Source organism: Hoplias malabaricus, chromosome 1, assembly GCF_029633855.1.
Source record: "Hoplias malabaricus isolate fHopMal1 chromosome 1, fHopMal1.hap1, whole genome shotgun sequence".
NCBI lineage: Eukaryota > Metazoa > Chordata > Actinopteri > Characiformes > Erythrinidae > Hoplias > Hoplias malabaricus.
Genome location: NC_089800.1, coordinates 49,474,411 through 49,496,959, shown reverse-complemented (window position 1 = coordinate 49,496,959; position 22,549 = coordinate 49,474,411). Strand labels below are relative to the sequence as shown.

General features: G+C 38.0%; 2 protein-coding genes across 4 annotated transcripts; one reads left to right on the top strand and one right to left on the bottom strand.

The window, feature by feature from the left end:
- Positions 1-3,995: 3,995 nt before the first annotated feature.
- rcbtb2 (regulator of chromosome condensation (RCC1) and BTB (POZ) domain containing protein 2) lies at positions 3,996-16,300 on the bottom strand. 2 transcript variants are annotated; one of them, XM_066665843.1, is made up of 12 exons: positions 16,218-16,300; positions 13,438-13,569; positions 12,482-12,632; positions 11,863-12,029; positions 10,878-11,036; positions 10,507-10,614; positions 9,972-10,114; positions 9,385-9,575; positions 9,073-9,199; positions 7,587-7,726; positions 7,249-7,379; positions 3,996-6,147 (listed from the first exon to the last, which is right to left on the bottom strand). In XM_066665843.1, exons 2-12 carry the CDS (start codon positions 13,561-13,563, stop codon positions 6,007-6,009), a joined length of 1,584 nt encoding a protein of 527 aa, XP_066521940.1. In that variant the 5' UTR covers positions 13,564-13,569; positions 16,218-16,300; the 3' UTR covers positions 3,996-6,006. The 2 variants fall into 2 exon arrangements, with proteins under 2 accessions (XP_066521940.1, XP_066521932.1); XM_066665835.1 differs by lacking the exon at positions 16,218-16,300 and adding an exon at positions 15,162-15,499.
- A 2,515-nt stretch (positions 16,301-18,815) lies between these two features.
- Positions 18,816-22,012, top strand: cysltr2b (cysteinyl leukotriene receptor 2b). Of its 2 annotated transcripts, none has more exons than XM_066645347.1 (2): positions 18,816-18,909; positions 20,546-22,012. In XM_066645347.1, exon 2 carries the CDS (start codon positions 20,562-20,564, stop codon positions 21,618-21,620), a length of 1,059 nt encoding a protein of 352 aa, XP_066501444.1. In that variant the 5' UTR covers positions 18,816-18,909; positions 20,546-20,561; the 3' UTR covers positions 21,621-22,012. The 2 variants fall into 2 exon arrangements, with proteins under 2 accessions (XP_066501444.1, XP_066501451.1); XM_066645354.1 differs by lacking the exon at positions 18,816-18,909 and adding an exon at positions 19,985-20,027.
- Positions 22,013-22,549: the final 537 nt, after the last annotated feature.

The following is a 22,549-nucleotide window of genomic DNA, read 5'->3' as shown; positions in this document are numbered from 1 at the left end:
TATTTCCATGCAATCACTTTTATATTCACTGAGACAGAGTTGCAAAAATAGCTGATTTTAAACATGGACATTCCAGGATACTCGGGCTCAGGATTAATTTAGTCCGTTTGCACAGCAGGGGTCACCAGTGAGAACGAATCAACGAGGCTTCGGGTAAAGAACCTTTTGGCTGGAAAGCCCCATTGGTTCATGAAGCTACGTTTTGCCATCACCATCTACTCACCACTGAGGTCAGTGAGCACCTCAGAACGCTTTGCTGTGAGACACCAACCACAACGAACATTTCATTTGGGCTTAGTAATATCCTTAACAGGGCAGAGTATGAATATTACATGTGTTAGCACATTTGTATATGGAGATACAAACCCACACAGTGGGAGGAAAATAAAGTGGTTATTTTTTGGTTGTTTTATGACTGGCTATATCAGAATATGAGATAAAATGAGTTCTAATGCTGTTCTGCTTCTTCCATAGTGTGCAGACGCTCTTATTTTGATCCACCTCCTCACCAATCACAGCCCTGGACCTGTGCATATGTAAGATCAAAGTCAAAGTAATAAAATGTGGAGAAAAGTGCATTGATTGGATATGAGAAAATATAACAAAAAGAACTAAGAGAAAACAGCTAAAACTGAAACCTGTTGTTTGATCCTCTGTATTTTGACTAAAACGTTGTCAAACACTTCATTAAGGCCTCAGAGAATTGTGTAAACAGGGATATAATTTGCCTCATTTAAGAATGTGAAAAAACATGCCAAACACAATGATTCGTGTGAAGAAAAGAACTAGAAACTTAGAGACCAGAGAAGAGCACATAAAAAAATAAAAGGCTCATAAGAAATAAGAAAGAGATTTAGCAGTCCAAGAATAAACAGGAACGTGACCCAGGAGACTACTCAAAGGACTTTACCCAACAAACAAAAAAAAAAAAAAAAAAAAAAATATTACCAGCCAGGCTTGCATAGCACTCTTTAAAAGAGACCCCCAAGCTTGAGCACTAAGGTGTGTGTTGGCTTCCCTTAAGTAGGAGAGGAACAGGTGCTGCTGATTTCTCTTAATTAAGGTGTGGTAGCTCCATGTCTCCCTCTGGTGGCTGGGAGTGACCTAGTGAGCACCCGGGCCTCTGCCTGGACTCTTACAAGCAGTCCATGATTGTCTGTTCCTGATTCTCCTCTTGTGTTTTCCCCGTGTCCATGTGGGTTTCCTCCAGGTGCTCCAGTTTTCTCTCACGGTCCAAAAACACACGTTGGTAGGTGGATTGGCGACTCAAAAGTGTCCGTAGGTGTGAGTGTATGAGTGAATATGTGAGTGTGTGTATTGCCCTGTGAAGGACTGGCGCCCCCTCCAGGGTGTATTCCCGCCTTGCGCCCAATGATTCCAGGTAGGCTCTGGACCCACCGCGACCCTGAACTTACAGATAATCAATGAATGATTCTCCTTTTCGTGTTTCACTGGAGGAGACAGAACTGAATTGCAAGCGGATTGGTCAAACCCACACATTCGGTGTTGATGGAGCCATGTGGCTGTAGCACATCATCTGCCTCTTCATACCTGTGATAGTCACCTGCTTATAGCAATGCTTCAAAACAATGCTAAAGAAAATTCTGTAAAATATTCTGTCCTATTTTACCCTTGCTCCAACTTTTTATGGAGTGTGTTGTAGGCATAAAAATGTGTTCATATTTACACCCAAAAACCTAAACAAACAAACAAGCTAATAAATAAATAAATGTTCTCCCTGTAGGTTTCCTCCCACGGTCCAAAAACAACCCCTTGGTAGGTGGATTGGCTACTCAAAAGTGTCCATAGGTGTGTGTGTGTGTGTGTGTGTGTGTGTGTGAGTGAATATGTGAGTGTGTGTCAACCTGCGAAGGACTGGGACCCCCTCCAGGGGGTGTTCTGGGTAGGCTCCAGACAGGGTTTGTAAATATTGGACGCATTAATAGTAAAACTTTTGATAGTATATTTACTTGTTTAGGCTTATTTGTCCTATGCTATATATATATATATATATATATATAGCATAGGACAAATGTGTGTATATATATAGCTTTTGTCCTGGTGCTGAAATTAATACATTTATTAAAGCTAGTCATATTTTTTTACTGTACTTTAATGTACAGTAAAAAAAAAACAATTTATAAACTAAATGATTTAGCTGCAGTACGAAACTCAAACAGAAACAGGCAATCATTTTCCCAGAAATGAAAACTATATCATCACTTCATTTCAGACCAATACTCAGAAAAGAAAGTTTGTGGTCAGCACCACAGTTTAATCATGCAGCAAACATTTACTGATACCACTGCAGGGGAGTTGGAATGAAGATACCAGAATGTTATTACTTTCCAACTCCCACTGGTAAAGGTTGGTTATTGCCCCATAAACTGTGAGCACGGAAGCAGGTGAGTAATGATGTCTTGTCTTAGTCTGTGCCAATCTGCATGCCATTAAAAACCCCCACATTTAACCGATCTTCATCTACGGCAAGGAACGAAATCCTTATCTCAAATCAGTATGAGATGGCATGCGTCACTGAAAGGTGAAGCAAACTGTGCACACGTTCAAGTGAGATACTGCCATCTAGAGGTGGGACTGAGCTAGGACCCTATCCATGTCGAATTAGCGCTTTATCACAGCCATTTAAACAGAATTTTGCAAAATAACAATTTTTATATTCTGATTGAGACTGAAAGGTTTAATATTTATGTAATATTTAATATAAAAACGTGATTTAAATTGAAATTTCCTCTTAAAAATACTCATCACAGCAGAGAAGTGGAAAGTAAAGGTGTCCCATTTTATTGCTAAAATAAAAAATCTTTTGATTGAATTGTTTTTTTTTTTTTAGTTTATGAATAAATTATTGTTAAAAAAAGATTTCAAGATTAAAATCGTAATATTTTAAGAATTTCAAGGCACTGTGGATTAACCGTCGACATCTTGTTCTCCTTGCGCGTCATCATTGCATTTTACGATAGAGGGCAGGGTTTTTTCGCAAAAGCCCATAAATATCTTATAAAACAATACTGACCGGCCGAAAGAAAGTACATATTACTTAGGATACAAACGTAGACATAAACGATAACCCAGTTTACTTATTATTATAAACAGAATCAAACCGGGTTTCTAGCGGAAATAATCACCATACTGTAGGAATTATTACAACGTACAACGACTCGTATTACAACGACCTCATGTTCGAAACGTTAATCAAAAATCGTTAAAACAGTCACTACCACACCTTCATATAAATGTTTTGACTCAAAATTAGTTTTTATGGGGACTTTGTTCTCCTCTATACGTTTCGAAATCATCTAGTCTCTATAGTCAAATGAAAAAAAAAAGACTAACATTATCTTTCTAAAAAATCTTTCTTGTATTAAACGTGTATTAAGCCTTCATATCAAATCAATGCAAATAAATGACTAGACTACTCAAAAATATATATTAATGATTATCTGAAGAAGACAATATACTGAGCAGACACTGTAATATGCTCACAGCAAATAATAAATAAGAGAATGTTACCTTTTAACCCTCACAATTTAAATTGAACCCTAATAGCATAGATTTATTAAAACTGGAAAATTTGCTCTGCTGAGTTTCAGCTATGAGAACACAACTATGAACAGGAGAGGAAGAACAGCATCCTGTATAGTTGAGCTTGTGTTATTAGTCCCAGTATAGACTCAGTACAACTGTGGATAAGAAACGTTACGTTCATGCCTTCATCTACATGTCTTTCGCTTCCAGGCTCCACTCTTATTTTAAACATTGCAGCCCTCCTGCAATAGCTCCACTTTAGGGAATCATGGCTATAACAGGACTACATGGGAATGCTGTGGGGTTCAGAGCAATCCAGTGAGACCCACTATAATGACAGGAGAGTGAGTAAAGAAACTGGACCCTTGGGCATAGTTTATCAGGACATGACTTACAGATTCTCATCATAATAAAAGGCATGGACTAAAAAAAAAGGAAAAATAAGACTTTTATTTAATCACTGAATGTAACAGTAAGACAAGAGAAAGGTTTTGTGGGTTTTTGTCCCCCACACAGCATTATTTAAAGTGAGAGGTTGGTATCAGTTTCATTTATGAATTTGTTTCTTTTCAGAGACGGTAAGCATCACTTGGCAATTGTCTGGAATAGTACTTATCCATATCCTGTTGAGTCACATCAGTAGCAGTGGAAAACAGCTGTATCCATCTCAAGGGCATTATGTAACCAAGCTTCCCAGTAAGGTGATAGCGAACACTTTGCTGTAAACAAGGCAGCTGAGAACTTTAGAGAACAGTTTATATCTCCAGTTAAACATCATAGTTCAGTTCATTGGATGGTCTCATTGAGGATGATGTTGCAGATTGTCAGCATGATACAACATTCATTCATTCATTATCAGTAACCGCTTATCCAATTCAGGGTCGCGGTGGTTCCAGAGCCTACCTGGAATCATTGGGTGCAAGGCGGGAAAACACCCGGAGGGGGCGCCAGTCCTTCACAGGGCAACACAGACACACACACACATTCACACCTACGGACAATTTTGAGTCGCCAATCCACCTACCAACGTGTGTTTTTGGACTGTAGGAGGAAACCGGAGCACCCGAAGGAAACCCACGCGGACACGGGGAGAACACACCAACTCCTCACAGACAGTCACCTGGAGCGGGAATCGAACCCACAACCTCCAGGCCCCTGGAGCTGTGTGACTGTGACACTACCTGCTGCGCCACAGTGCCGCCCATGATACAACATCTCATCTACAATTATACTCAATATTATCTGTAATAAATGCTTTATTAGAGTCCTGGCATGATACAATGGCCATAAAAAAATAGGAATGCCAGGAGTTTCCTCCAGTAACTGAACAAGTTGGTAAGCAGTCCTCACCTGCTCACGAAAAGTTAATAAGTGACCAAAGAGCACACAAGGTCCTTATTACTTTCCTATGTAAACACTACCCACAGATCCATTAACCTAGTTTGGTTTAAATGACCACAGACAGTGATAATATTGCATATAAAAACAACAGGTGCAAAACTACAGTAATACACATGCCACAATAACTGACATTTCTGCCCTTTAAAATAAAAAATGGTGCCAAACACAATGTACATGCGTTGACTGTTATTAGAAGCACAATATATGGCAAAATAATTGCAAATACTACTTTCTGCTCACTGACTTCTAGTGTTGGTTCAAAGTAAACAAGAATACTCATTAACGGTTTCTAAAACAGATGCTGCTGGTGAAATCAGTCAGCGATCTGCACCATGCATCTCATTATAGGAAAGCTATCCAATAGCCCCAAACCTATCAAGGAAGTGATTGCTAAGTTTTAAGTAAGCAACCAATAACCTTCAACTGTAATTAGTAACATAATCTGAAGTCAACCGAACTCAACCCAGGTTAAGCATACTGGCATTCTTTTTAAATTACTGTCATCATTAGCAAGAGCAGTCTTGGTACAGTATAATGTAATTCATTGATTATTAGATGCATAATTCCATAAATTTCTATAATGTAAAACTTTACCATGTGCCAGTCTGAATTCTCTTCTTGCTGAAAGCATTTCTTTCCATTAGATCTTCCAGCATCTATGTAGGGATGTAACTTGAAACAACTTTGTAATACAAGTACTAACATGATCGCTCAGCTGGAATGCTCCCTTATTAAAAGCAACACAAATCCCTTTCATATGCACCATCAGACACCTTTGGGCACAGTGGTCCTCACGATCTCAAGATCATTTCCAAGTCCCTTTAAACAATATGCAGCTTACCTACTTTAAAGTCTCCAACTTGTTACCCTTTTTAATTCATTTTGGTGTCATGTTAAGAATAGTAGCTTCAAAGCACTGGGACCAAAATGTCATCCAGTAGAGTCATTTTTCAAGATCTCTGCTATTTCCCCAGCTCATCGTTTTTCACATACCCAAAAATACAACAGCCTGCTCCAGGAATACCAGTCCAGCAGTGGTTTTGAAGGCCTCCTAGTCTTTCAGTTTTTGAAGGCTCCATAACGACTAGCTTTGCTAATGAAGTTCTTCAGCAGGTCATGGTCCATGTCAGTGAAGGCCTGAGTCTGAGTGACAGCAGTCAGGTGGTTGACGCAGAACTTGAAGCAAAACTCTTCCAGGTCCTGCAAATAAAGAAGGAGTCCTAACTTTGGTCAAAGCTGAATCAATTACGTGAAGGCGAAACAGCTTCAGAGCCCAAGTTCCACAAGCTTTAGTACTGCAAGTAGAGATTGAGAGATTAAAAACATGTTGTGTGAAATGAGCCTCAGACCACTGAATATAAGACCAAAATTGGTCAATAAATAAATTTAAAAAAATAAACAAAACGGTCGCCTAGTTCAATGTTTAAAAAAAAAAATACTTTCTTGGATGAATCAGAGTTGGAGACCAACAACAGGAACTTGAGGCAGTGTACATGGCAGAGACAGACACGACCAGGTGAATTACTAACTGCATTCATTAAAAACACCTTTAATTTAACTGTATATTTCTTACCACAACCATACTATCACACCTTAAGTGAAAAGTGTGTCATAAGGGAATTGTGAACATCATGTGATGTTTGGGAGGTGCAGCCCAGGAAGGTGACGATCACAGGACACAGGTATACTTTCGTACGTGAAAACACTGTAAACATCTGCACAACTACATGTTCCAAAACATTTAGTGACGTTAGTAACCAAGCCTCAGAACTAGTTAACAGAAACTAACTGAAAGATGTGCTGAAGCACCCTGATCTATAGTTTCTGATTTATTTACAAAACTTGAGCTTCATCCCTAAATTGAGAAACAGACTAATCTTTTTCTCAGCAGTACAAAATCCATTCAGCCACTCTCTCATAGAACATGCTGTGACAGATCATCAGCAAAAAAGATGACCAAGATTAATTTTAAATAGATTGTGACCCTCAGGACTGAACTCATTTTAAACCTGATCAATGGGTAATGCATTTCAAAATGACATACTCTCTGGAGAGCATGGAAAAATATGTTAATTTAAAAATTTAAAGTTATAAAAACAAAATAAAGTAGAAAGAGTTCATTTGGATCTTGTTCAATTTTACACACACACACTTTCAATCCCTTCCGTGAGAAGGAAACATGGGTATGTGGGTCCATTGGGTTCACATCTGATAATGTATTTACACGGGCTTGTTTTCCCAAACAGAATATACAGTTATTAGGGGGAGGTGATGGTTGAGTGAAGGATTGTGTTTGCCTACCCGTGCCTCATATTTGACAGCAGCAGACAGCAGTGTGATCGCATTCTCTTCTGAAATGCCCCTTTTGATGGTCTCTTGGCACAGCCTCTTTAAGCGTGTCTCTCTGTAGTAGGTGGCAAGATCCAGGAGACCTTCACGCCAGAGTAAGTAATGTGAATGTTAATAATCTCAATTTTATATGAATATGAAACGGTCAACAACAATGGTAGTCTTCATTTGGCCTAGACACAACATGCTGACCCTGTCAAGAGTTGTTTAATTCTATGTTCAGAATCAGAAATCTCTATAAAACCTAAAAATGCATTATCATTAAAACCAAATGCTATTAAAAAGTTTACCAATGGCATCCTCAGGTGGCAAGTTAATAGTGTCTGTATAGAGGTACTCCAGGAAGGCACGGTACACCAAGTAGGAGAACTGGTGGATCTCTATGGCCTCCTCATCTGTTTCATTCAGCAGAGTTCGGAAATGTTCACATCTTTTATGAGAGGTGAAAGGAAGCAAGAAACATTATTATGAATATTATTTGAAAGTTATTATTCAACATTATCTTGACCATACTTATGAAGGGTGAACACTTACTAAATATACATACGTGAGAAGATGGAGATGCGCAATATAAATATACAGAAAATACATTTCCTGGGAACTGGTCTTCTAGTTAATGCGAGCATAAATCAAAGACCATGATGCATTCTCCTTCTACACTGTGACATATTTCCCTGTGAAATATTTTAAAGAAATGTAGGGAATTCTGTGCTTTAAATGAAATGACAAGTCATGATAACATAACCTAGGACATAAACTAAAAAGGTCATAAACTGACTGCTCACTAGACAGGTCTCATGAGGTTCGAAGAGAAATAAACGGACAAAATTTCTGGGCCAAAAAAAAAAAGATTTCCCTGGAATACTGCATACTATAACCACACCAGATTAACCCTTGGTCATCCATTTAGGTCACTTACCAATATTCAAGTCTAATGACGTACTTAAAAATGAATCCATGGGAATTGTTGTGAATATTTATGTTACTTAGTTTCTATTTAACATCATATCTGCCCTTAGGGCCACATTTATGGCAAGAAAGCTAGTAAGATGTAACTGATTTACTAATAGTTGAATTTTAGATATGCTGAGGCTGCCATCTTTTTAAAGTTCATCATGTGTGTTGATTAGGTTTCGTTACTGATAGGGATTTTAGGGGTGCAGATGCTTTTGTATTGTTGAATAAATCTGTTATAAACTTTGCATTTCAGATTTAAGGTGGATATTTAATGATTAAAATAATAATAAATAAATAAATAAATACATTTATACACATATACACACACACACATTTATATATATATATATATATAAGATTGTGCACTAATGACTGTTGAGACTAGAAATGCCTGTTTTTGTGATAATCTGAGTATATAATCTGCGAGCAGTTTTATGTTTTACTTCCTTGAGCAGGTTATAGCACGTTTCTTGAAAAATCACTAAGAAGCACAAATGTAGGCTTTGTTTCCTTGTCTTGCCCTGCCTCAAATAAATTTCTAGGCACTTTCCTCCAATCTTGGCAAAGGAAATATAAACATTCCAAACTCTAACGGTAAGGGAATATTCTGCATGATTTTGTGAGTTTTTATGCATACTCAACGCTAATTATAAGAATCAGCCGAAGACACTCCTGTATTAAAGGAAACCAAAAGGGGAAATTTGTTGAAAGTCCCAATACCACAAAAACATAGATACTCAACATGCATACTTGAAAATAAAGGCAAACAAAGGCTGGAAAGGTATTTCAACAAGACTCTATAGCGCCTGGAGGAAATACCTGATTTTGAGCAGGGCTTTGTGAACATGGATGCATTTTCCATCAACCAGGAACTTGAGATCTGATATTTCTGGGCTGTCAAATTCTCTTTTGAGGGACTGAGCCACCGTCAGATAGTCATCACCATCTAGCAAACAGAGTTTTCAGCAAAGCTGTCAGACAACTTTCACTGGCATGCCAAAACAGATCCTGAAAACATAAAGATTTTCTAAAGACTACATAACAGTTCTGTAACTCAAATAACATTTCCTGCTTTGTGCAAGATTCTGGAGCTAATCAATCAAATAAACTGTCAACTGTCACCATTCTTACCCACAGTGAGAAGACGCCAGGTGACAGCAGGGGTGGCGAAGCAAGCGAACACATCATCGGTGCTGGAGAAGTGTGTGATATGCGGGTAAGTAACAGCCTGACCCCGACACTGACCCCACATCAGCACCTGACCACTTTGCGTCTTGGCAGCTGATGTGTGGCTTGTGTGACATGCTGCCACCTCCACCATCCTGAAGAGACAGAGGCATGCACAGAACACAAGCTAAGAAGCTAAAAAGCAGAGGCCTGATTCTAAAAGAAGCATTTCACTGTTTTTTACCATTTTCACTATTAATTCACCAAAGAAACAAATGCTCATTCTAGAAATATTATATATATATATATATATTATTTTCATGTTTTAAGTATGTATTATATATTTATAAATAATAGATTTTATGATCATATCAAATTTTAAATACTGATATAGAAGTACTATCCTATTGTTGAACTTAAACCATCTGAAATTTGAAGGTGTTGAAAATGATTCTGAATTCCTTGAAGAGCTGTAAGTCTTTTGGAAGCTGTAATCATGGTAGATGTTAGTACAATGAGAATTTTCTGTGACAGAGCAAGCTTGTCCTTACCTCTCTTTGTCTATGTTTATGAGCGTAGGTATAGCCTGATTACTCTTGTTCCCAGTGCCCAGTTGCCCATAAGAGTTAGCACCCCATGCATAAACTGATCCCTCATCTGTTAGCGCCAATGTATGTGCATAGCCACAGGCCACCTGAAAACAGCAGACATTCACCTTTCCGTTAATTTTAGCTGACCGAATAATCATGCCCTATCATCCCACCTGAATAGGGCAAGGATGGCCCCAAAGTCTGTGTACTTCAGTCTTATAACTAAGGGGAACTGAAAAACAGAAATATAATAATATTTAAAATCTCTTATATGAAATTACAGAGGGCATATTTTTATGATCGGTATTCATGATTAATCACAACTTTTAAGCTCTTTATTTTCATTCCCATTATCCACATTATTATTATTATTATAGAAAATTCTTTGATCTTTAATGTATAAATAAAAACACCAAGAAAGTTAGAAATATGAAAAACTAAACAAACAATGAGTCACAAAGCTTGAAAGCCCTTGTGGAGCTGTTAGTTTCCCCACCTGAACGATGTTGACTCCCTGCAGAGCAGCGATACGGCAGGGTGTTTGCTGGTTGCCGTTATTGCCCAAACCAAGTTGTCCATTACAATTATAACCCCAACCGTAGGTCTGTCAACACAGTACACAGTCAGAACAAAATGAGTGAGAGCAACAACAATACCCTTCAATTTGCAGCAGAATGAACTTTTTTTATGGGGGAATAACAGACACAGTAAGTCTCATAGAAGGGAAAAGAAAACATTGCATAACTTTTGACAACTACCAGACATATAAATTCCTGGGTACAATAATATTAGTTTAAACAAGCAGAGACACATAGGCAAATGATCAAATAACACTGATAAGTAAAATGACAAAAAAGTATTGGTCACCTCGCCATTGTCAAGGACAGCCATTGAACAAAGCTGTCCACAGGCAATGTTGACCACCACCTTGTTCTGCAAGCAGCTGCTGACCCTTCGTGGGGTGGGCTGGTTGGCTGTGGAGCCAGAGCCAACCTGGCCAGAGTTGTTGTAGCCCCAGGCAAACACCTGAGCATGAAAAAAGATAAACAATGATACAAGGATACAATACTATGAATATTGTGATAAGGATAGCGCATTAATTATTTTTGTATACTACAGATTTTTTTCTTGATTCTTATTTACTGTAATTAAACATGTGAAATATTTGACAACATATTCATTCATTATCCATAAGCGCTTATCCAGTTTAGGGTCGCGGTGGGTCCAGAGCCTACCTGGAATCATTGGGCGCAAGGCGGGAATACACCCTGGAGGAGGCGCCAGTCCTTCACAGGGCGACACAGACACACACACACACACACATATTCACTCACACCTATGGACACTTTTGAGTCGCCAATCCACCTACCAACGTGTGTTTTTGGACTGTGGGAGGAAACCGGAGCACCCGGAGGAAACCCACGCAGACACGGGGAGAACACACCAAACTCCTCACAGAATCGAATGCGGGAATCAAACCCACAACCTCCAGGTCTCTGAAGCTGTGTGACTGCGACACTACCTGCTGCGCCACCGTGCCGCCAATTTTTATTATTATCATTTGTGTGGTGATTTTAATTTAACTTCACTAGCTTCCAGATTCTCTTATGGCCTATGTGATTTTGGCAAAGTATTTTCAAAACTGGCCAAATTAGCTGATTGTTAAACAATGTGCATTTATTTTGTTTTCTTCTTTCTCCAAAATAAAACATAGACAACATTGTGATCTCTGTGTTGGATCGGGTCCAAAGCTTTTGAGTCAACTCTTGATTAAAACAAAAAATGTCTGGAATCTGGAATTATCTGGATTGACAACTTATGTCATTGAAAAATAATTAGCAATGAACTGCACCTCTCCTTCAGTAGTGAGGGCAATGGTGTGATGGGAGCCACAGGACACTTCAGTAACCCTCTTGTTAATGAGGTTGGTGGAGACCAGAGCAGGGGTCAGGCCATGATTGGTGGTGCCATTCCCCAGCTGGCTGTAGCCATTGTGTCCCCAGGCATAGACCTCCCCCTCTACACAGAATGAAGAGGAATACAGATGACATCTAAGGAGTTAGACATAGAAGTTCAGGCCATCTGTCTGGCCTTTAAGCCTTAAAGGAAAATTTATACTGGAATAGTTTACCAATAGTTTATTTATTTACAGATCATATGAATTAATCTATTTACATATATTATCTATAAATGCATGCCAATATAAGATTTGAATAAATCTGCCTCTATCTGTTTTTAATTTTGAAAGGCTGTATCTAGAGTTCACTATGCATAATACAATCAGTTGAAAATATTTTAAATCTTTTGGCACTTTACATTGTTTATAAGGAGTTAAAAGACCTAAATAACCAGAAAAGATTATAAATACCATATATAATCAACATTATTATTTAAATACTTATACATATGATATTAAAATCAAATTGAACACATGTGTAATAAAATAAATGTTGAGTACACCTCTCTCACACCTGCAGTTGCAATCACAACATGTGGACCAGTGCCATAACTCAGAGATACAATCTTCTTCCCACACAAGATATCTATCCGTCTGGGCTCAATGGTGCTTTGCAAGTCCCCCAGACCCAAACAACCACTGGAATTTGTTCCCAAAGCAAACACCTGTGGGGGAAAGAAGAAAGGAAAGAAGAAAGTAAGAGAGAGAGAGAGAGAGAGAGAGAGAGAGAGAATATACTAGACTCTTGCTGAACAACATCATGTGGATTTAACTTTAACATGTTCAACTAGTTCTGCACTAGTTCAGCTGATAACAGTGTAGTACATCACACACCAGTGCTAAATGTTTACTAATACAATTACAAGCACTTTTACACTATTAATGATTTTGTGTAAATAAAATGTTGACCTTGGTATTGTCATTAACCACATTATGCAGAAAGTTTTAATAACAAATAGAATTCCCCTAAAAGTTTGAGGAGAAAGAAAAGGCAAACCATTACATTAAGAAAAAAGGTAGACTTAATCTTTTATTTATATATTTAAACAAGAAACAACTCTAATAAACAAGCTCTCTTTCTTTTTAAGACACAGCCACATATGGACGAGGCTAAGACAACTTGATAGTTATTCAGTATTGTAGATATGGATTTTGCACCAAGAGTTAACTTAAACAACTGGAGGAAATCAAAAAGCTCCAGAGACACACAATGTTACACTCAGGATACAAACAAGGCTTGTGTTGTATTACGGATCTATATATAGCTTAACTCTATCTGCTTATCACTAAGTGTGTGTGTGTGTGTGTGTGTGTGTAACTTTCCCTCTACCCAATTCCTGACCGTGACTGTACACTCAGTACATAACTGACTAAGTGCATGATCCAAATGACATTCTCTAAAGTATCCTTTAGTTATTTGGAAAATTCTCAACAGCATATCAACAATGTCATTTATTTATCAAATGTTACCTCATCATTGACAGTAACGTAAAGCGCCTCATTAGCAGCACTGCCAAACACACAGGCCTGGCGGATGAGTCGCAGTTCCTCAGGAGGCAGTAGTGCAAACACCGGCCACTTTCCCACGTCTAGCATACTACTCTGCAGCAAACAGGATGAAAACATACATGGTTTTTAATGAGATGAAAGAGATTTGGTAATGCCTTTTGTACCCTTTCAGGGATTCGGGGATGCAAAATGATATTGGAATGATATTTGTATTGGTCTAAAATGTACAGAGACGTGTCAAAGTTCTCCATAATGCTAAATCTACATTTTATACTCATTTACATATTTGCATATATGCACATGAAAAGTATCAACATCAACACCGGTATGGGTATGTCCCGAACTTAAACCTATATCTTTGTGCAGTCTGCAAACATTTTATTATGGGCACAAAATACCTTGGTGCAAATGGAATCCCACCCCCCATACATTAAACCGACCAAACAAGGCATTGATTTAGACTGTCAGGCTAGTTTAACCAAACAGGAAATCAGTTCAAATGGATGGACATAATTGCAGTGCAGCGCATACACTTGTCTAAGCCTCTTTAAAACATGAGGGAGTTATTCTATGAAGTAACTGATAAATATGTAATTCTGTTGATCAGAGACAATTTTAGGGGGTGCACAGATGATCAGAGGCTTTAAAGTACTATACAAAACAATGTTTGGGCTCAGCTGACCGATTAATTAAATAATTAAACATTTTTTACAGTTTCAAGGAGTTTAACCAGGAGTGACTGTATAAATCCCTGTAGGCACCACGCTGACTACAGCCTATAGATGACATCAGTGAAGATGTAGACTGGGTGTAAGCATGAAACCAGGAAAGCTAATGTTTTCAGCGAACATGTATGGGTAGAATGTTATCTTTGTAAGTGCCTGGTTTGAGAGACACGCTGTTGGATGAGCAGAGTCAAATATGATACATCACTCCGACAGCAGAGAAACGTAAAGGGGGCTAAACTGATGACTGACAGGAATAAAACAGAACCGGTGCTAAACTACTGTAATAGCTTCCTATCTAGGACAAATATAACGACGGGTGTCTGTTAACTAACATTTTGTTGTGCTGAACATGAATAATGCAGCGAGAAACATATAGTGCTAGATGAATTTAAATTATCGATATCACTTTATTAACTATTTAGGCCAGCTATGCTAATTTGGCTAAAAATCCATTAGCTTCAACCCCGTAGTATCCATTGCTATATGTACGCATTCAATAACACTAACATCAGATTACCAGCAACACAGCTAACTTATATCAGTCGAAAAACTATAAACAAGGAAGTGCACAGAAAGTGTCTTCGAAGAATATTACCAATAGGCTAGCTACCTAGCTTCAGGCTGAATCCCAAATGGCTCCCTACTCCCTACACAGTTAGTGTACTTCGTACTGTTTAAAACTGTGTCTTCTAAAGCCCAAACTGGGCATTAAATTAAATACAGAGACTCGTGTAACTCACGGATGAATACAAAAGACTTTGTGATTGACTGACAATTTACCATTTGAGGTTAAAAGCCGATTTTAAATGTTCTACATAGTGCTCTTTGTAGGTGGTACGGAGCCGTTAGAGACCGAGCCCGTGTTTAAGCTAACGTTAGGATGGAGCAGTAACTCGGCAAGAAAATGTAAACACTCAGGCAGTACAGCCCGAGACAACACAATAACATTCAATTTACCTTTCGCTATTACATGAACCCCAGTGTCTTTTTCATCGAGAGGCTGCCCCGCTACGTTAGATTCTCCTCTCAGTTTCGTTTCCATTCACAAACACAAGTTCATCTAAAGTGATTCAGCTGCAAGGAGGATGTTTGCAAGCCGCCGCCTGCTGTCATTTCCAACCGGGGGAATACTTCGTCTCACCGCGGAAAGGAGAGGCAGGCTTTCTCACTCTGCTGACTCCATGCCCTCAGTGTATTAAAGAGGTTTATACTGTAGTAGACCTTCTTAATCACTCGCAGTTCTTCTTAAAAATCTGAACTAATGAGCGCTGGAGACACACCAGGAGAATCCCACTCCTGTGGGCCATCTTAGGTGTTTCACAAATGTCTAATCTTCTGATAAAGATAATGAGCTATAATAATATTATATACCTCCAATAAGCATTATTATTAAATATATAATATGTTAAATATTATTAGTATTATTATAAAAATATTCCGGTTAAATTGGAAAACTTTTATAATTTAAAGTTTACAGAAATATTTTAGACTAAAACAGTAAGTTTTGTATGTTCTTGTAAAACCAGTTGATTATAGTTTAAATTTGATCAACCCCCTTAGTTTAATCTCTAAATATAAAATATTTTTGAATACTAAGAAAAGTAAAATGTAAAAGAAAGTTAAAAAAACATAAAAATACAAAAACTAAAACATTAATTTTAACATTTTTTTTGAGTGTTACTTTGTTCTAAATTTGACCAGTGTCCTCATGATAGCCTTTTTGTTTGAATTTGTATTTGAGTTTGTATTTTGAATAGCAGCTCTAAAAAGGCTGCTAAAATCATGCACTCGTCTTATACATTGCTATGTGGGGGGCCCACTCAATTAAACATTAATTCATTGTCTGTAACCAGTTCAATTTCAAGTTCAGGGTGGAGTTCAGAATCACTGGGCGCAAGGCCTCACCCTGAGCTGAATAAGCGGAACTGGATAAGCAGAATCACTGGGCACAGTCCTTCACAGGGCGACACACACTCACACCTACGGACACTTTTGAGTCGCCAGTCCACCTACCAGCTTGTGTTTTTGGACCGTGGGAGGAAACCGGAAACCCACGCAGACAACACACCAAACTCCTCACAGACAGTCACCCAGAGCTGGACAGGTCCCTGGAGCTGTATGACTGTGACACTACACTGGCTGCTGCGCCATCATGCCGTCCTTCAATTAAACACAAATTGGTTATATATATATAGCATCATATGAGTTATATATTATTAAAAACAAGCCAAAAAGTCACTTTCATAAATTGTCTGATACTTATTGGTGCTTAAAAGGACATGGACCACAATGTTTTGCTCATAAATATTAGTTGCATCATTCGATTCATGGATGTGAATCAATGCAAAATGTGTCATGAGTAAAACTCCAATGTCCTCAGAGAAAAATCTGTGCACTCACATAAATCAATAAATAAATAAATACATAAATAAAAAAAAATATTGGGTTTAATGTGTTAAAGGTAATTAGCTTAAATGTATGGGTTATCAACATGAAATCTGAAGAACTCTTGTTTCCATTACAGTGGTGTCCTGAAGAAAAGATCTGTTGTATATGTGTAATACCACTGATTATTTTTCTTTTCTGTATCGTAACTCGGTTATCTTTAGGATTTGACCTAGTTGTTCTAGCATAAGATGGTTTCTTTTTCCAAGCAGACACTATAACACTGTGGATCCCCCATTGTAAATAGAAAAATATTGCTACATCACAGAAAGTGCTATTTAGCAGATAAAGAATTATACTCACTAAGTTGTTTAAGTATTGCCCAGGATTTTATTGTGTATCCACTTCTGAAATTATTTGTAAAGCTTGAACCACACTTTTAGCCAAAAAGCTCTATAATTTGTCAGTTTTAGTTCATTCATCAATCATCTGTAACTTCTTATACAGTTTAATGTCGCAGTTGTTGGAAGAATTGGAACAAAAAATTTGGAAAAATTGGGCACAAGGCAGGAATACACCCTGGACAGTGTGCTGGTCTAATTGATGGCACCACACACAACTATAGAGACATTTGCATGGCCACACCAAACCCCTCTCAGACAGTCGAGACTAGGTTGAACCCACAACCCACATGCCCCTGTAGTGCTACAGCATTTAAGCTGAAATGGAAAATTTGAATCAAAAAAGAATTGAAAAAGTATCAGGCCAATAAAAGCCAACTACATTATTCTAAGCTTGATGCCAAACATCCACATGCTACTGAAAGGTATTTCATATATTCAGGCAAATGGAAGTGTCAGGAAAGTGGATGTGTCATTAGATGTGTCTAATGACACATCCAAATTCTACTGAAAGGCAAATATATTCAGAAAATAGCCAGTGTTATATTAATGTCATGTAATGGTGGGTTGAGGGACAAGGAACTGAGATGGAGGTATACAAACTTGGTGAGTTCGACTCGTGAGTAAAAACTGTGGTCATTCTGAAATTGGAATTCCGGCATACTTGATGAGCCACCTCTCAGTGGCAGGAAAAATTAACCACGTTGAGGTTGATGCAAAAAGCATTCTGGGATATCTGACTCTGCAGTCTACAGAAGTCACGTCCCAGTGCATCCTCAATTTTACGGGCGGAGCAATAACACATTCAGGGATTTGAACTATACTTGGCTAAATGTGGACATTTAAACGGAACAGTACTTGGGCTGCGACTGATGACTTTTCCCAAGAACTGAGAAGGTAAGAACACAAAAGAATGCATACTGAGAAATGGCTACAGACACAGGCTATAAAAAGACACCACAGACAAGAAATACCTGTGAACTAATCAATACATGTGACACTGGAAACAGAAGAAAGGGTTATCACATGATCACAGGGAACATGAGGGCAGGTAGATCACATGACATCACAAACTGGAATCAAAACAAAACACAAAAAAACATTAATGTAAAAGTCTGTATATTTTAGTGTATTGTATGATGAGAGATGACATATTAAAATGTGAACACACAAAGAAATATTCCAACTTCCAACTCACTCCTCCCTTGAAAGCATGGTCTGGCTTGGGTCAGAAGCCAGATCCAATGGCAGCCAATGTATGGTCAGCTGCTATAAAGAGAGAAGCACAGACATACTTTTTCTCTGTCTCTATATGTCTGTATGATGACACATCCAGTATCACAGCCTCAAATGGTGAAAAGCTATGCAGCATTCTTAAGCAAGTTTCAACATGTGTGATTCAAGCAACTTTTATAGAGAAAAGCTTTAAACCGGCATCATGAAATGTCTCTTCAGTTGACCTGTTAATGGAGTGCAAGTATATTAAACTTTAACTATGTTCCATCAGACAGTATCTTTGTATATGTTTATGTGTTTGCAAGAGGGAGATAGTGAGAGTGAGAGAGAAAGAGCAATTACTTTGTACAGTTTACATTTTATTGCACTGCTAGACCGAACATGTAAAGTTCTTATGAAACACAGTATGTACCAATGGTGGCATTTATCTGTGCACTGTTTTCCATTGGGTTGATTTTTGGTCAGGACACATTAGCCAGATTGTTGTATGGATAAACAGCAAGTTTCAAATAGCTGGTCCTTTCAGAGTGCTACACATGATGGGTGGGGTTTCTGGCTGAAAATGTAGCAGAATCTTTTAAAGCTCCAGCGAGAAAAGAAGCTGTTTGTTCTCACATTCTTCAGGCACTACTTTCCTTTACAAGATTTGATTATTAATGTCAGTCTTTTGCTGCAACTAAAAGGTAAGTGTGCATCCTACTCTACACGCTTAATAATGGCTCTACAGTGTTCCTTTAAGAAGGAAAATGGTTCTTTAGAGAACACTTTTGCATAAGTAAAGTGTTCCTTGCATCATGAAGTTCTTCAAATTGATGGAAAATATGCTATAGATGGTTCTATACAGCACCATTTAGGGTTCTGTATGGCACCAAAAACTGATCATTTGTTGTAACAAGTTTGACACTGTACATTGGTAGAACCTTATTGGAGTCATATAGAACCATTCTCCATCAATCTGAAGAACCCATTTTTGATGCTAAGAACCCTTTAATTATGCAAAAGGTTCTTAGAGTATTCAGGGTTCTATATAGAACCATTTTCCTTTTAGAGCCATTGTTTGTAATGGTCTTTTAATATAGGAACAGACTATTTGTTTTGTGATGTTCATAATAAAATAACATTACAAGAGTAACCTGTAGTATATAGTATGAAATGTATAATAAAAAACACAAAATTGAAAGTAAATATCAATGTAAATTAGATCTCTCATTATTTGTTTAGCAGAAAATGACATGTTGGAACAAATAAGCTCTGTGTACTTATGTTTACATACTTTTTCACTGAGATCTCTGGTATTTTAGAAACAAATCTGCATGTGACCTACTGCTAGTAGTTTTACTTTGATAGTTTGATATAAAGCCATATTTAATAACTGACATCTCAGTTTTAATCTTTTTTTATTTTTTTAATTTGACAGTTCCAGATGAACAAAACAGTAGAAATAGTCCTAAATTAATTGTTCTAAAAATTGCACATTAGTTTCAACTATACTTTTTTTTGTTTAAAAAAACGTAATCAAATCAATTATCATATTTGTTTAAAACACTGAGACTATGAAAATAAATTAGAACTGACATGCAGGGACAATGAAAACTACTACTATACTTCCTAAGTGTGCTCCCCTGCTCCACACTCCAGTGCTTTTAATCCTTTTCCCCAAGACTGAGCAGAAAAACGGGTGCTGGCATTTCAGCATTTTTACTTTATTACACAAACCTCACACCCAGATAGACACCTACAAACTGTCACATATCTGTCAAGTCATTGTTTTTTTCTGCTGTGGGAATTTAGTTCAATAATTGTAAGTATGGCATGGTATGACTGGAAAAAAATGTTTTTTTTCTTTTGCTCTTTGAAAACTGATGCTTCCTATTAGAACAAACTCTCTCTGCTGTCCTCACTGTGGTGCCCTGGGGTTCTGTTGTATACTTAGTGTATTCTGTATCGCTGACTGCTGTTTCTTATCTAAATTGTAGCTTGATGGTATCGTTAGGGTTTGGCCTAGTTGTGCTAACATATGTCTGTATTCTTATCCAGTATACGTAAGATATTTTGCATGCAGAAAACAACTCTACAGGAAATCCACTAGTGTAAACGTAAACAGATGTAATTACACCATTATTTAGATTTTTATTTGCAATGATCTTATTTTTACAACGTTTTAGACAAGACATGAGATGGCATTAATAACTATTTGTGTAGCATTTTGAAAAATCAGAGTGATTGAGAGTATGACTGAGTAATTGTAGTTGTACAAGAGTAATTGGTAGAACATTAATACTTTATATAACTTGATGTTTCTCTGTGCTATCTTTGCAGAAATTCAAAAGGATCTATGATGAACCTGGCATGTTTGAACAGCAGCGCTACTGTTGAGTGCAACTGCTCTGTCAGTGACTTCAAACAGAAAGTCTACCCGGCAGCTTACATGACTATCTTTTTCATTGGACTCATTTTTAACATGGTGTCATTATGTTTCTTTATTGGCGTGAGGAGGACAATGAAGGCCTTCACTCCAGTCAACCTCTTCATGCTGAACCTCCTGATATCTGACCTGATGTTGGTGTGCTCATTGCCCTTCCGAGCCATCTACTATATCATGGATTCCAACTGGATATTTGGAGATGTTACCTGTCGCATCATAGGTTTTGTGTTCTACATTAATATGTATGGCAGCGTTTATTTCTTGATGGTACTCAGCATAGTTCGTTTTGTGGCCATTATCAAGCCATACACTTACATGCATTTACAGAACAGCAAAGGAGCCGTGTTTGTCTGTGTCATGGTTTGGCTGCTGGTGTCCTCTGTGTCCGCCCCTCTTCTAGGTTCAAAGACTTCTCTGGATTTTTCTGGTAACACCAAATGCCTAGAACTGGACTCGTCTTTGCTGGACATCATAATCACCCTGAACAAAGGTGCCTTGTGCTTGGGCTTCGTCCTACCTTTCATCATCATCTCCTTCTGTTACATAATTGTGGCTGGGAGATTGTTTCAGCTCAAAAAAGTGCAAGGGAAAAAAGCCCCACAGTACAAAAAGTCTTGCTCTCTGGTGATCATAGTTCTGCTCATTTTTCTGGTGTGTTTCCTGCCTTATCATGTGGTGCGCACCATATTTCTGGAAGCTGAAAGGGAAGTGTATGAGAAAGGTTACGGGGATTCATGTCAGCACATTGTACGTGTGAGAAAAGCAGCTGTGATCACTCTCTGTTTGGCTGCATGCAACAGCTGCCTGGACCCTCTCCTCTACTTCTTTGTTGGAGAAAACTTCTGGGCCTACTGGCAGAAGAAGAAAAGAAGGACACTGAGCAAAAGACTCAATCACAGAAGGAGACAGACTAATAAAACTGTAGCGAAACCAGAGCTGGAGGACAGTCATGTTCAGAGAGACAGATGAAAAACAACAAAGACAGGCAAAGGAGAATTCTATAGAGAAACATAGGACCATTGGGGTGGGCCTCCAATACTGAAGGATCCATTTTTCTTCACCATCAATGAGAGCTCTTTTTCTTTGCAATGGAATAGCAAACTCATTCAGCCCAGTTTTAGCATTGTGCACCTACTCTTATGTAGGGAACACAAAGTGTTCTTTAGAAAATGACAAATAACCGCTCTTGGTTCCCTATAGAACTTTTTTTTAACACATTTATGTGTGTGACAAGCTTTTTAAAGCACACAGTGTTCTATAGTAATTTAAATGTTCTTCAAAGGAACAATATAAAAGTAGAGGTAATTGGTGACCTCTGTAGTTGAAATTTTTAATTGCATGAAACATGCAGGAATATATATACAGGGTGGGCCATTTATATGGATACACCTTAATAAAATGGGAATGGTTGGTGATATTAACCTGTTTGTGGCACATTAGTATATGGGAGGGGGGAAACTTTTCAAGATGGGTGGTGACCATGGTGGCCATTTTGAAGTCGGCCATTTTGGATCCAACTTTTGTTTTTTCAATGGGAAGAGGGTCATGTGACACATCAAACTTACTGGGAATTTCACAAGAAAAACAATGGTGTGCTTTAATTTAATTTAACTGATTTTAATGTAACTTTATTCTTTCATGAGTTGTTTACAAGTTTCTGACCACTTATTAAATGTGTTTAAAGTGCTGCCCATTGTGTTGGATTGTCAATGCAACTCTCTTCTCCCACTCTTCACACACTGATAGCAACACCGCAGGAGAAATGCTAGCACAGGCTTCCAGTATCCCTAGTTTCAGGTGCTTTTGTTTTGTTCAGGTGCTTTTGAAAGTTTGATGTGTCACATGACCCTCTTCCCATTGAAAAAACAAAAGTTGGATCCAAAATGGCCAACATCAAA